The sequence below is a fragment of the Xyrauchen texanus genome, chromosome 34 (genome assembly GCF_025860055.1).
Source record: "Xyrauchen texanus isolate HMW12.3.18 chromosome 34, RBS_HiC_50CHRs, whole genome shotgun sequence".
Classification (NCBI taxonomy): Eukaryota; Metazoa; Chordata; class Actinopteri; order Cypriniformes; family Catostomidae; genus Xyrauchen; species Xyrauchen texanus.
Window position 1 is genome coordinate 14094909 of NC_068309.1, and position 11664 is coordinate 14106572.

The window sequence follows — 11664 nt, forward strand, 5'->3', positions numbered from 1 at the left end:
AAATGAGCCCAAACAAAAAGAACTACTTCATATGTGCATGCTTTATGTTTGAATTGTGACTGTTGCTTCCTGTGTGGCAACAGAAGTCTAAACTCTGCAAGACATTATTTGTTTAGACAGCAAAGGAAAGCAGCAATTAACCATTGAATTTGTTGACAAATTTAAAAATGATCTTACACCCAACCAAATTACTGTACAGACCTGTAATTAGCATTATTTTTTGTTTTATTTATGTGGGCAACATTACACTGTTGTTTTGCTCCCAGCCTTTGGGTGGCAGTGTGAAGTATGGGGGTGTTGGAGGGAGATGTTGTTAGTGCCCCTTTGCTAGGCCTGGTGGTGGAAGGGGTGGATGCTGTTATCGCTGGTCATGTCTACATCCTCTGGGGTAATGAACTCTCCCAGGGGACAGTTCTCCGCTTGTTCACTCTTCTGTGTGATGGAGCAGTGTGAGCGTGGTGGTGGTGCAGGTTACCAGCAGGTTCTACAACAGTCCACCCTTTTTTATTAGATAATCAGCCTGTTAACTTATACAGTGTTTTTACTTTGTCCCCTGCTGGGAGGACCATGGCTGTTATTGCTGACTGCAGGGGATTCTGGCAACAAGTACCTTTTATGTCCACCGTTGTATTCTTTTCCATGTGGACTATTCTCTATTCTCTCTCTGTCTCATTCTGTTTTTTTCTATCAATCTTCTCCCAGACTAAGGAAGAAGTGTTTTCATTATTTGCCAAGATGGGTATGTCAATCTTTTTGCCCCTGACCCGAGTTTAGAATGCTTTGGGTTTTACTGGAGGAATGATTACGGAGTTATCTTGCTATCTTACTCTGTTGCCTTTATACCTCCACCCATCGTACCTTCAGGCAAGGATTGGATTTGATACCTAGGACAGTACCTTGGGAAACGCTCGCTGTCTGCTTTCTATCTCGTTCTAAATGCGTCTGTGTGTTGCTGATTCAGATCATTCCGGTTTGTTTTTCAAACGTCCTTTTTATTCCAGCAGTGTTTTCACTTCTCCATAATTTCCCCTTGTCTCACCAGCCTGTAACTATCTAACCAATGTCCAGGTTTATACACAGATGTAGAGGGCAAAAGTGAGGGCAGCACAGTGACAATGTCTCATCCACCTTCGCCTGAGGGTCACGGGTTTCATGACCCTGCTGCAGGTGCCACTGATCATGTTGCTCAATCTCTGTCCCAGATTCCCAGCTCTCTGCCCACACCTGAACAACTGCATTGGGATTTGATCCCATTTATTTTAATAATTTATTTCATCAATTTTAAAAATGTCATTCATTTGCTTGTTTTATTTTTTTTATAAGAGTACTTAAGTGATTTAGCATAAATTCTATGTTTTGTTTGTGTTTTGATTGTATTTTTATAATTTTAAATTTAATTTAGAGTTGAATGTAATGCAGGATAGGCAAAACAGCTAGATTTTAATTGTTAACACCAAGCTTGCCTGCCAATAGATTAGTAGGTTTTAGATGTGTAGCCTGTGTCTTATTAGCAACATTTTTTTTTTAATAATTATTATCCTCTGAAAGCTTAAAAAAGTTCTGAAAGCATTTGATTAATTCCTGTCGTCTGATCTTAGAGTCAGGGCCAGCTTTCAAATGTATTAAGGCTGTTTTCCAATTTTCCAGTTTTTTTTCAGTCGGCAACTGTTTACCCCAGAAAGCTGGCATCGAAATGATAAAATAATATCCATTTTCGTTGTATATCTGATCCCATAAATAATACATATTCTATAACAAGCCATGCTTATTTGGAGTGCTAATTTATTTTTTATTACGTTTGTTTTTATACTTTAAAACTGAACGTGCATGTTTCAAGCATTACATATAGAACCTGTTTATAAATTTAGAGGAAAAATATGTTTCATATGATCGAAAACGTGATTGTGTTGATTCTATTTTTTTGTACGCGTTAAAAAGTGGAAATCGTCCAAAAAAATAAAATAAACAACAACAAACAAAAAAATTATAATAAAAAAAAAAAATCATGGGAATAGACGATCGCCCACACCATGATGCAAATTGCACTTTGATTGCACTTAATTTCATCTGAAGGCTGTTTTGTTTGGTTTTTCTTCTGAGTCAATGAGCTTAATCAGAGTCACTGATCCTGCGGCTCTAAGCTCTCCGTGTTGTGTTTTTGTTTGTCGGGAGATCAGCGCGACTCTATCCGCACTTCATTAACCCTGAGCCGGGGACAATCCTCGGTAAGAGCCGAGGGATTTACCACTATCCTTTCACATGCAAAAATCTCTGCGTCTCTTAACAAGACGGTGGAGCTTTTCTCGCCATCAGCTGCGCACTTCGCAAGAATAACCCTTTTCATAAATATTGAGGGTGGGTCATCGGCGTCCTTTGGATCATCTGTAGATATATGTGATCATTAAAAAAAAGTTTGATCTTTGTGGATTGGCGATATAAATATAAAGGCCTAGGTCTATGCCAGTTTATTATTATTATTGTGAATATATTAGTGATCTAGACAAATCTATAAATAAATGTACAGTAGGCCTATATATGTTACATTTTCCCCTCATCTATTATGTGTGTGTATGTTTTGTTCCTTTTCGGATTCATGATTGAGAGCCAAATGATGAGATGCTGGGTGTCATGTGCTACGCGAAAGTTTGCAGCAGGGGACCCGACTGATCACAGCTTACACGTTATCGACGTTCAATTAAAAGCTATTTAGGTCTTTTGTCTTCTTGTTAATATCCCATTCACTCGCCCTATCAGATCGCATAGTTCCCAAACCCTAAGCTTTGGGTTGGGTTAAAGTCAGTCTTAGGCTCCTGGGGTTGCCGCTGACCAGATGTCCTCATAGTCAGCACTGCCCGGTTACCAGCTGTTGGGGCCGTTTGGCAAAGAACAGCAAACCAACACTCTCAAGAAAGGGTATGGAAATGGAAACAATCCATTTCCAAATGGGATAATTTAGGGCACTTAAACAATTACACACTTAGGTGACCATTAATATTTCAGCCACATATTGTTTATGAAACTGCATGAAATGACATTGTGAACTGCTTGATTAGTGATGCATGATGCTGTTGTAGAAGGTAAAAAGATGTAAGTCGCTTTACACTTAGACACAAGGCAATGGAGGGTGAAAAGTATGTATGCGTGTGTGTGTGTGTGTGTGTGTGTGTGTGTGTGTGTGTGTGTGAGCGTGTATTTATCACTTTGTGGGGACCAAATGTCCCCATAATAGTAAAACCCGAAAATTTTGACCTTGTGGGGACATTTTGTCGGTCCCCATGAGGAAAACAGCTTATAAATCATACTAAATTATGTTTTTTGAAAATGTAAAAATGCAGAAAGTTTTCTGTGAGGTTTAGGTTTAGGGGATAGAATATAAAGTTTGTACAGTATAAAAACCATTATGTCTATGGAAAGTCCCCATAAAACATGGAAACACTACGTGTGTGTGTGTGTGTGTGTGTGTGTGTGTGTGTGTGTGTGTGTGTGTGTGTGTGTGTGTGTGTGTGTGTGTGTGTGTGTGTGTGTGAGAAAGAGAGAGAGAGAGAGAGAGAGAGAGATCATACACCCACAACCAATGTCAAATCTCTTTGTACCTGCAATTTCCCTTTCTTAGCAATATTTAGTGATGCAGCACGAACATAGTTCTAAGGTGTAAGGTGATGAAACTGCCTCATCAAAATGATATTTAAGGTATGCCCTATTAATAATAGGCATTCACGTAAAATTGTAATATATGAAGGTAGAATTTAGTTCCCAAAAGCCCTCTGATAATCTCTCGTTTCCATATGGTTAGATTGGCGAATGTTCTCTTCATTTGGTGCCTTTTGGTTCTTATGAACTTTTTTTATAGGTTCGACAAATTAAATCCACGATGCTAGCCAAATAGTGTGGTGTTTGAGCAAAGTGTCTGACAGTCATGTTTAAAATTATTCAAACACACTTGCCAGTAATAGAGTTCTCTGAGCTCTAATTTTATGATATTGCTATCAGTGGCATTGTTTATGTTATTATCATAAGCAAACTTTTACTTTTCATTAAACTACACTGAAAATCTGGACAGAATATACATTATAAATGCAGTAACTTAGTTCGTTTTTTTGGTCTAAATATTTTCCTTCTTTTTTATTCAATTATTCAATATTGAGCTTTAGTCTTTACAGTTTTCATGTAAGAAGAGCGCCAGGATCTACAAATAAGTCATTAAATTACATCCAAATGAATTCTTCTTTATAATTTTGTCTGAACGGTAATTTAGGCTATTGTTATATATATATATATGTGTGTGTGTGTGTGTGTGTGTGTGTGTGTAATATATATATATTTTAATAAGGCTTCTGTAATTGTTTGGAATTACTATAAATTTACCTTAAAGTTGCATGCAAAATAAATGATTATTGTACATATATTGCATGTGAATTTCTCAAGAAGTCAGATTGGCATTACTTCTGTTAAATTTCATGTACTGTACAAGGGACTTCCCGTGAGGGGAAAAAAGTATGCAATAAGAGCATGTTCCATTATCTTGTTGCAGAAGTCTTTTGTAACTTATACAATTAAATAACCCCCTTTTTTCATTCATATATTTTTGTGTGTAGATGTTCAGACCTGCACGGGCATTATGCACCGGCATACCCTTTAAACTGGCTGTTGGTTTAACTTAATTGAACAGTCTATGAGAACACCGGTGTGTATTTACCCCACGTTTGTATAGGCTACTTCCACATTCTCAGTCAGTGGTAAATTAATGAAAGATCTTTATTAGCACATTTATAAAAGTAATCCTCCTTGCTTAAAGACCACCCTCCCCTGCACATCCAGCAGTTTTAAAAGTTTTCAAGAAGTTTACACCGCTAAGCACACGGGGGCACGAACGAAAATCATTTAGAAATACGAGAATCATTACTTCACAAATCATTATTCTCAATATACAGCTTCACCAGAAAGAATGACAAGATATTTCAACGGCTTTATACAGAGATGCACAATGCCCGATCTAACACTTGCGGTTACATGGGGTTTGTGTAGGCAGGATACCAAGGCTGGTAATGGACGAGGAAGAGCCTGTCATTTAATTCACATCTTATTGATCACAAGTGACCTGAAAGGAGAACTTGGCTTTTTCCATCATCATCAAAATGATATTGTATTTTTTTGGGTGGCCACCGCGCCCCTTCATACACTCATCACGCACAAGTAGTTTTGCTGGCAGTTGTGTAGGAATACAGAAAAGGAAAAAGCAGCACAAAAATAATCGATTAATAATCGATTAATAATCCATCTCGTCCATCATACCACTAGTAAACTGCTTGTCCTGTTTCGGTAGCACTCCAACCCATTTAGCTCTGTTACTTACAACATGTTTATCAAATGTAAAAGTGACATAGTACTTATTTTCTTTTCATTTTTGTAGAGTCATTTGATTTTAAATGTGCTGCTCACATCAATATCACTTGTTAACATGAGGCTTGGAAATATGATGCAAAAAGAGAGAAAATTCAAGATTTGTCTTTGAACATAAAACAAAATATTCTTATTTACACCTATTTTTCTTTGTACATTTAGAAAGCCCACGATTTACTTATGACCTGGATTTCATCTCAGGATAGTTTCACTACAAATCTGCCATTTAAATATTATGTGCGTCAGGGATTCAAAAATTCTTACCTAGTTTGAACATTTTTAGTTTAATAATAATAATAATAATAATAATAATAATAATTTTGTGAACCCTGTAGTTGTCCCGTTATTATTGCAGTCTGTAGCTATATAACGGTCTGCATATGTGTTCTCCAGATTTAACAACTAATGTAAACGAATATAAACATATAAGTAAAAAAAAACATAAAAATAAATAATGAAATAAGTGGTCCTCATCATTTGCAAAATGTCTCTAAACACTTTTCGTGTATCAGGTTTTGTTTTTGTGGCTTAGTAATATATCTCGAATACTTCGTCACCAGTAAAATCGTTTATAAGCTGCCATGTATTGAAATGAGTCCAAAACATGCCGTTCATCGTGGTGGTGTCGGTCTGGGTAGCACACCGGATAGAGGGGGCAGAGGCGGCGGCTCGTTGGCGCCCTGTAGACCGTGCAGGAGAATCCGGGGAACGAGAGGACGCTGCAGCGCCGGCGGGGGCGCCGAAGGTCCCCTGTATAAGAAGAGCGCTGCTCCAGGGTCCAGATTCGACATCAGGCTTTGAGGGTAGAAATACGGCGAGGGGAACATCCTTTGCAGGGCAGAATAATTCCCAGCTTCCGCCAACAATTCAAGTCCGACTGCCGTTTGCCTCTTCCACTTTGTCCTTTTTTTTTTTTTTAAGAAGAACGAGAATCATGTTAGTGAATTGAAAATAAAGAAAAGAAAACAAGAGTCATAAAAGCCGCGGCAAAAATGTTGAATGAAAATAATATCTAAAATAAAACATAAAACTTCACCGAATATCCTACATTCTTTGCACTCACGGCTACATTTTTGCATTGAAATATGAAGCCCAAAGTATTCCTAAAAGACATTAAAACTGAGAACTCTCTAGGTTATCTCTTGCTTAAATCACCAATTCTAAACATCAAGTCTGCAAATATTACTTATGAAATTTAAAGGCGCGTTTCAATAATAATACGACGAAAATATTATTAGGAAGAGAAAGTGCAATAACAGAATACTGTCAGCGTTGCCCTTTACATCTGAATGCTTTATGCAACACTTTATGAGGACCATGTGTCTGATGAGAGTTATAGGAAAGTTTCTTAAAGTAGCCTATTTTGATCTTCGTTACACAATAAATGTAAATGTTAAATAAAATTATATGATAAAATTATATCTTGATATGACGGCAAATATAAAACGAAAAAAAGCCACAAATTGCACGAAATATTTAAATTAATATAATTGTTATAAGTAGCTAATTACATTTATTATAAGTCGTGCAGAGTATCGTAATATTTAATCGAAGCTGAAACCCAAAGTAAAATTGTTCGATATTAATCTGCCTTTAAATGCAAGCATAAAAAAAACATGGAAAATAACTAAGAACAATTGAATTAAACCACTTGATTTGTATTGGTTTTATTTTGATTTAGAATAGTCTATTAATATATGGTAAATATATCTCTTTTCCATTCTTTTTTTTATTTTTATATTTTCTATTTGTTCACATCAAGTAAGAAACAACCATCCAAGAATTAAAAACATTTCGGAGCCTCTGGTAACATTAAATGCTTAATCTTTTTTTAATTTGGCTACTGTGTTTTAATGTTGGTTTCGCTTTTGCCGTGCTGATGGCCTTAGTTGCACAAAATTGATGCAACGGCGTCACCTGACAAGGTTATTGCGTTTGGCTGGTGCAGTCACATGCATGCGCCCGCGCGTGAAACTGCACGACCAAAAGTAAAATGAGTGTAATAGCTACCCATTAAACGTGTTTCTCATTAATATAGTAAAACTAATGCAATAAATGAATGTTGGAATTGATGCAATAAAATGCAATGAAAACTAATGCAATGCAATAAAAATGGCAACATATAAATAACGGCTATTAGACCATTGGATAAATAGAATTATCTTTATATATTTATTTATTTATTTGTATCATTTTTTTTGTGAGAGGTGTACAGTTATTTCCCTTTGCAACAGACCACATGCTTACCTCCTGTTCTGGTACCAGGTTTTGACCTGCGTGTCGGTCAGGTTGAGAGATGCTGCTAGTTCCATTCTGTCCTGCACACTCAGGTACTTCTGACGCTCAAAACTGCGCTCCAGCTGAGCGAGCTGATGGTCAGTGAAAGCTGTCCGCGCTTTCCTTGGCTTCTTCAGACGGACATGTGGGCTGTCTCTGCTGCTCGAGATCTCCCTGTCGCCCTCCTCTTTTACTGTAACATATGAAAATGCACTGATTAAACCAGTTTGACATGAGAAAAGTCACTAAAGTTAACATGAGTGAAAGTCTGTATCTTTGATGAGTCTATAATGTCAAGTTAGCCCTTGTCTTTCAGTAAAGCCTACGGATGGGCCATTTGGCAAGTCATCATTTGTTATGGTATCAATGCTAAATACTTTATGGTCTCGTGTGTGCCTGTAATTATTTTATGCATTTTTAAGATTTCATATTCAAAATTTCAATACACGGGGTTTTGATAATTAATTCAACCATCACACAATCTCTCTCGAAACCAAACTCTTTTTTTCTCTGAACCCAGAAAGAGAGGGACACGACGCGAGAGATCTTGCAAGTCGAGTGGTTGAGTCGTCTCTCAAGGAGCACAATAATCCGGCTAATTGAGCCACAAGGGATGGGAACCTTTCAACCGAGACCGGAGAAACTTCACAGGCCCAGGGATAAGAGCGAAATAAAGAACGGCCCGACCCCATGCGTTACAAATCTGATTAGCACTGGGACAAATTGCATCAAATCCCCGAAATATAAGAGGGTAGAAAGGCAAAAATCAAAGCGACGAACACACTCTTTACAAGCGCTCTGGAGATGGAATGACTTTGATTTGGAGGGCATTAATTTTGATCAATCTCTCCGATCCAGCCAGACTTGCCAACTAATAATATCATGGTGTGAGTGCCAGTAAATTTCAAATCAGTGTATTTGAAGCTGTAGAGTCCTACCATGCCCTACTGCCACTAAAAGAGCTTGATATTAATGATAACGATTTACAGCGTTATAACAAATTCAGCAACAACAATACCAAGTCTATAATTGGCCATTTAAAAGAACCAACCACATTCTACTACTAGCCTACCACTAATAGTGCCCTCCTAATAAATAACACGTTGATTGAATATATTGAATATGTTACCCCATTAATTGGTAAATTTATAGTCACCTGCCTTCATATGTTTCATGACATCAATCTGAATATGTTCACCCCAATTTGTCCTCAGATGTAATGTCACCCAGACAAATCCTTAACAGATCTTGCTGGTTATGTGCGTTTGTTCTGGGCAACATCCTTTGCTTTACATCTAACAATTTTTATCATGTTCAAAATGTCCTATATCCTTCACTTGCAAAGAGTGACTAAACTAGATAACATCAGCAAAATAGCTAGATATTTTGAGAGATGTCACTATATTTTCACTTGACGGAAATATATTTTCGGATATATATCTGAAGTGGATAACCAGCATATCAACAGTTATAAAGATTACTTAATTGAGTTAGGTTATTGATAAATAAATAAATTGGTTAAAAATGACCATTAAATAATGGTCATGCGCTTCAGTTCATAGGCCAATCACATTTGTCAATTATATTTATCTGATAATCAGTTGCATTTTAAAGATCTGATGTCATTTAGAAACAATGGAAACATTTGGAATAAATGAAACACTGAAAAAGGATATTTTTTTCCAGAAAAGTGATTTTGAGTGATTTTTTTCTCATATTTTGTCAGGTTCCATATAGTTGTTATAGCTTATTTAAGTTTTACATTTTATATATATAATCAAAATATAATGTATAGTAGCTATAGTAACAGTATTTTATTTCAAATTCTTTAAAACGTGTTCACTCTCAGGATTCTTGTAATTGAACAATATGCTAGGAAATAAGTTATGGTTGTCAAAATGCATGTAAAATAATGTTATAAAAATAATCAAACAAGCGTTTAAGTTTTTACCTTTGTATTCACTGTCTGACGATGAGTTACTGTGGATCTTTTCAATGTAGTCTTCTGCGATTTTGGATGCCAACCTCCCTGTCTCCTGTGTCGGCTGGCCGTTACTGGAGTAAGGTGCACAAGCCGCTAAAGGTTTGCAGTCAGCCAGAATATCTCTTATTAAGAAGGATGACGTGACAGTCCGAGGTTGCGATCCAACGGAGATCGGCCCGTGCTGCAAATGGGACGCAAGCACGAGGGGGTGACCCTGTCTTTGCGCCGCATCCTCACCGCACTCTCGCCTCGGGGACGGAGGAGAAGAACAACCGCTCTCTAAATCTGACCTGGGGCTGAACTCCAGTGGGGAACGGCATTCCCCCACCAAACTGTCCCCCTTTGCAAGGACTGGGCTTCCGGGCCTGTGGGATAGCAGGGAGTCGATTCCAAAACTGGAGCCGTTGGTGGACGCTTCCATCTCCACTCTGCTGCTTCTGTGAAGCCTCTCTTCAAATTATCATCTGTATTCAACCAAGCTCTACGAGGTGAATGGCACTTGCAGAAGTGAGGTTTAATAGCGATCTATCCAGGAGGAAAATCCAAAGCAGAATAGGAAATGAGAAATATTCATCCCTCTCTTAAAAAAAACTTTCCTTGAGGACTTTTAGAAGTTAAAAAAGAAAAAAATATTGTGGATGTTCTGTGTGAAGGAGACAGACTCTACCTCCAAAATGTTTTTTTTTTTTTCCCTTCTTTACCTCCTCACTCCTTCGATAAAAATCGATACAGTCTAAACAAATTGAAAATTTATTTATTTCTTTTTTCGAATCCTTGTATTTCGTGAAGAAGCGAGACGCATCGATGGTAGCTTTTAATTGTTTATCAAATTATTTCAAAAAGCTATTCTGAAAGAACAGATAACACGCTAAGCTGGTTAGTGTAAAACCCAAGTAGCCTACTTAGAGGACTAGTGCATTTCAGCACCACGGACAGAAGCAAAGCGCGATAAACACTGCGGGCAACCTCAAGCCTCGCACTGGGCATTTAATGAGCAGGCGAGTGTTGAAATTTTCAGCAGTTCAAAGGTAGTTCGCAGTAGCGAGTAGAGTTGAATCCGGCTGGGAGAGACACGCGCATTCTGTGCCAGTGCAGGTGATGCAATGCGAGACAAGAAATCGTTGGAAGAAGGAGAGCACAAAAAATGCGGCGAGTAGACAGAAGCGCAAATGAGGTAATGCGTGTTAAATAGACACATTTGGGAACGGAAAGTCAGAGGCGCAACGGATAAAGCCTAAAAATGAACTTGTGCAAAACTCACTAGCTAGGTTTTTAAGAGCACCCCTTCCACGTGAGTCCCAAGCGACACGCCTCGATTGGTTAGAAGGTATTTTGGGGTTTTGACTGGCTCGCTAAGAGGAAAGTGGAGCCCCCCACGCCCACTAAAACCCTCCCCGCAGGTCGCCCACTTTGATTAAAAGAGACACTGAATTCATTAGGAGAGTCGGATCCAACTGTTTACAGGCAATTTTCACACTGTTTGCTTTCATTACATCATCGATGAGGCTTATAATGGGTTATTATGAGGAGTGGGGAGGTCTTTTCTATCCTCTCCTCCAAGCGCACATCGAGTCTTGACCACTTTCTCGCAATTCGGCCATTTTTCCTCACTACATTCACTTTAATTTTTTACCTAGTTGAATTTAAGCATTAATGTTGATGCTTCTAATTAAAAAAATAAATAAAGGTGTTTAATTACACTTCGTATCGCATTTGTTTGTTCTAAGGCATTCAATATTTGATACAGCTGTAGAAAGATAAATAAACGAAATGTATTTTTCATTTTCACAGCACACTTACCCAAAAAATATTAGCCTTCTGTTAGTAACAACAAAATATATTAAACATGCATTTTTAATATGGGCTTTAATGTATTATTAAGTACATCCCTTAAAAAGTATCCATCCATCCATCTATATATATATATATATTACTTCAGTTAAACATAATTAAACAAAAAAATACAAAGATAATACATTTTCTTTTCATTAAATATTAGTATC

The 11664-nt window shown here is 37.5% G+C and overlaps 1 protein-coding gene across 1 annotated transcript; it reads right to left on the bottom strand.

The window, feature by feature from the left end:
* Positions 1 to 3134: 3134 nt before the first annotated feature.
* Positions 3135 to 10973, bottom strand: LOC127627401 (barH-like 1 homeobox protein). Its single transcript, XM_052103739.1, has 3 exons — positions 9629 to 10973; positions 7648 to 7870; positions 3135 to 6303 (listed from the first exon to the last, which is right to left on the bottom strand). Exons 1-3 carry the CDS (start codon positions 10080 to 10082, stop codon positions 6012 to 6014), a joined length of 969 nt encoding a protein of 322 aa, XP_051959699.1. The 5' UTR covers positions 10083 to 10973; the 3' UTR covers positions 3135 to 6011.
* Between the last annotated feature and the right edge of the window lie 691 nt (positions 10974 to 11664).

Excerpts from the sequence above, each read along its gene's own strand:
- LOC127627401 (XM_052103739.1), bottom strand. The coding sequence starts at position 10,082 with ATGGAAGCGTCCACCAACGGCTCCAGTTTTGGAATCGACTCCCTGCTA. Across the intron at positions 7,871-9,628 it reads GTCAGACAGTGAATACAAAG|TAAAAGAGGAGGGCGACAGG; the intron begins GTAAAAACTTAA and ends CATATGTTACAG. Across the intron at positions 6,304-7,647 it reads ACCTGGTACCAGAACAGGAG|GACAAAGTGGAAGAGGCAAA; the intron begins GTAAGCATGTGG and ends AAAAAAAAAAAG.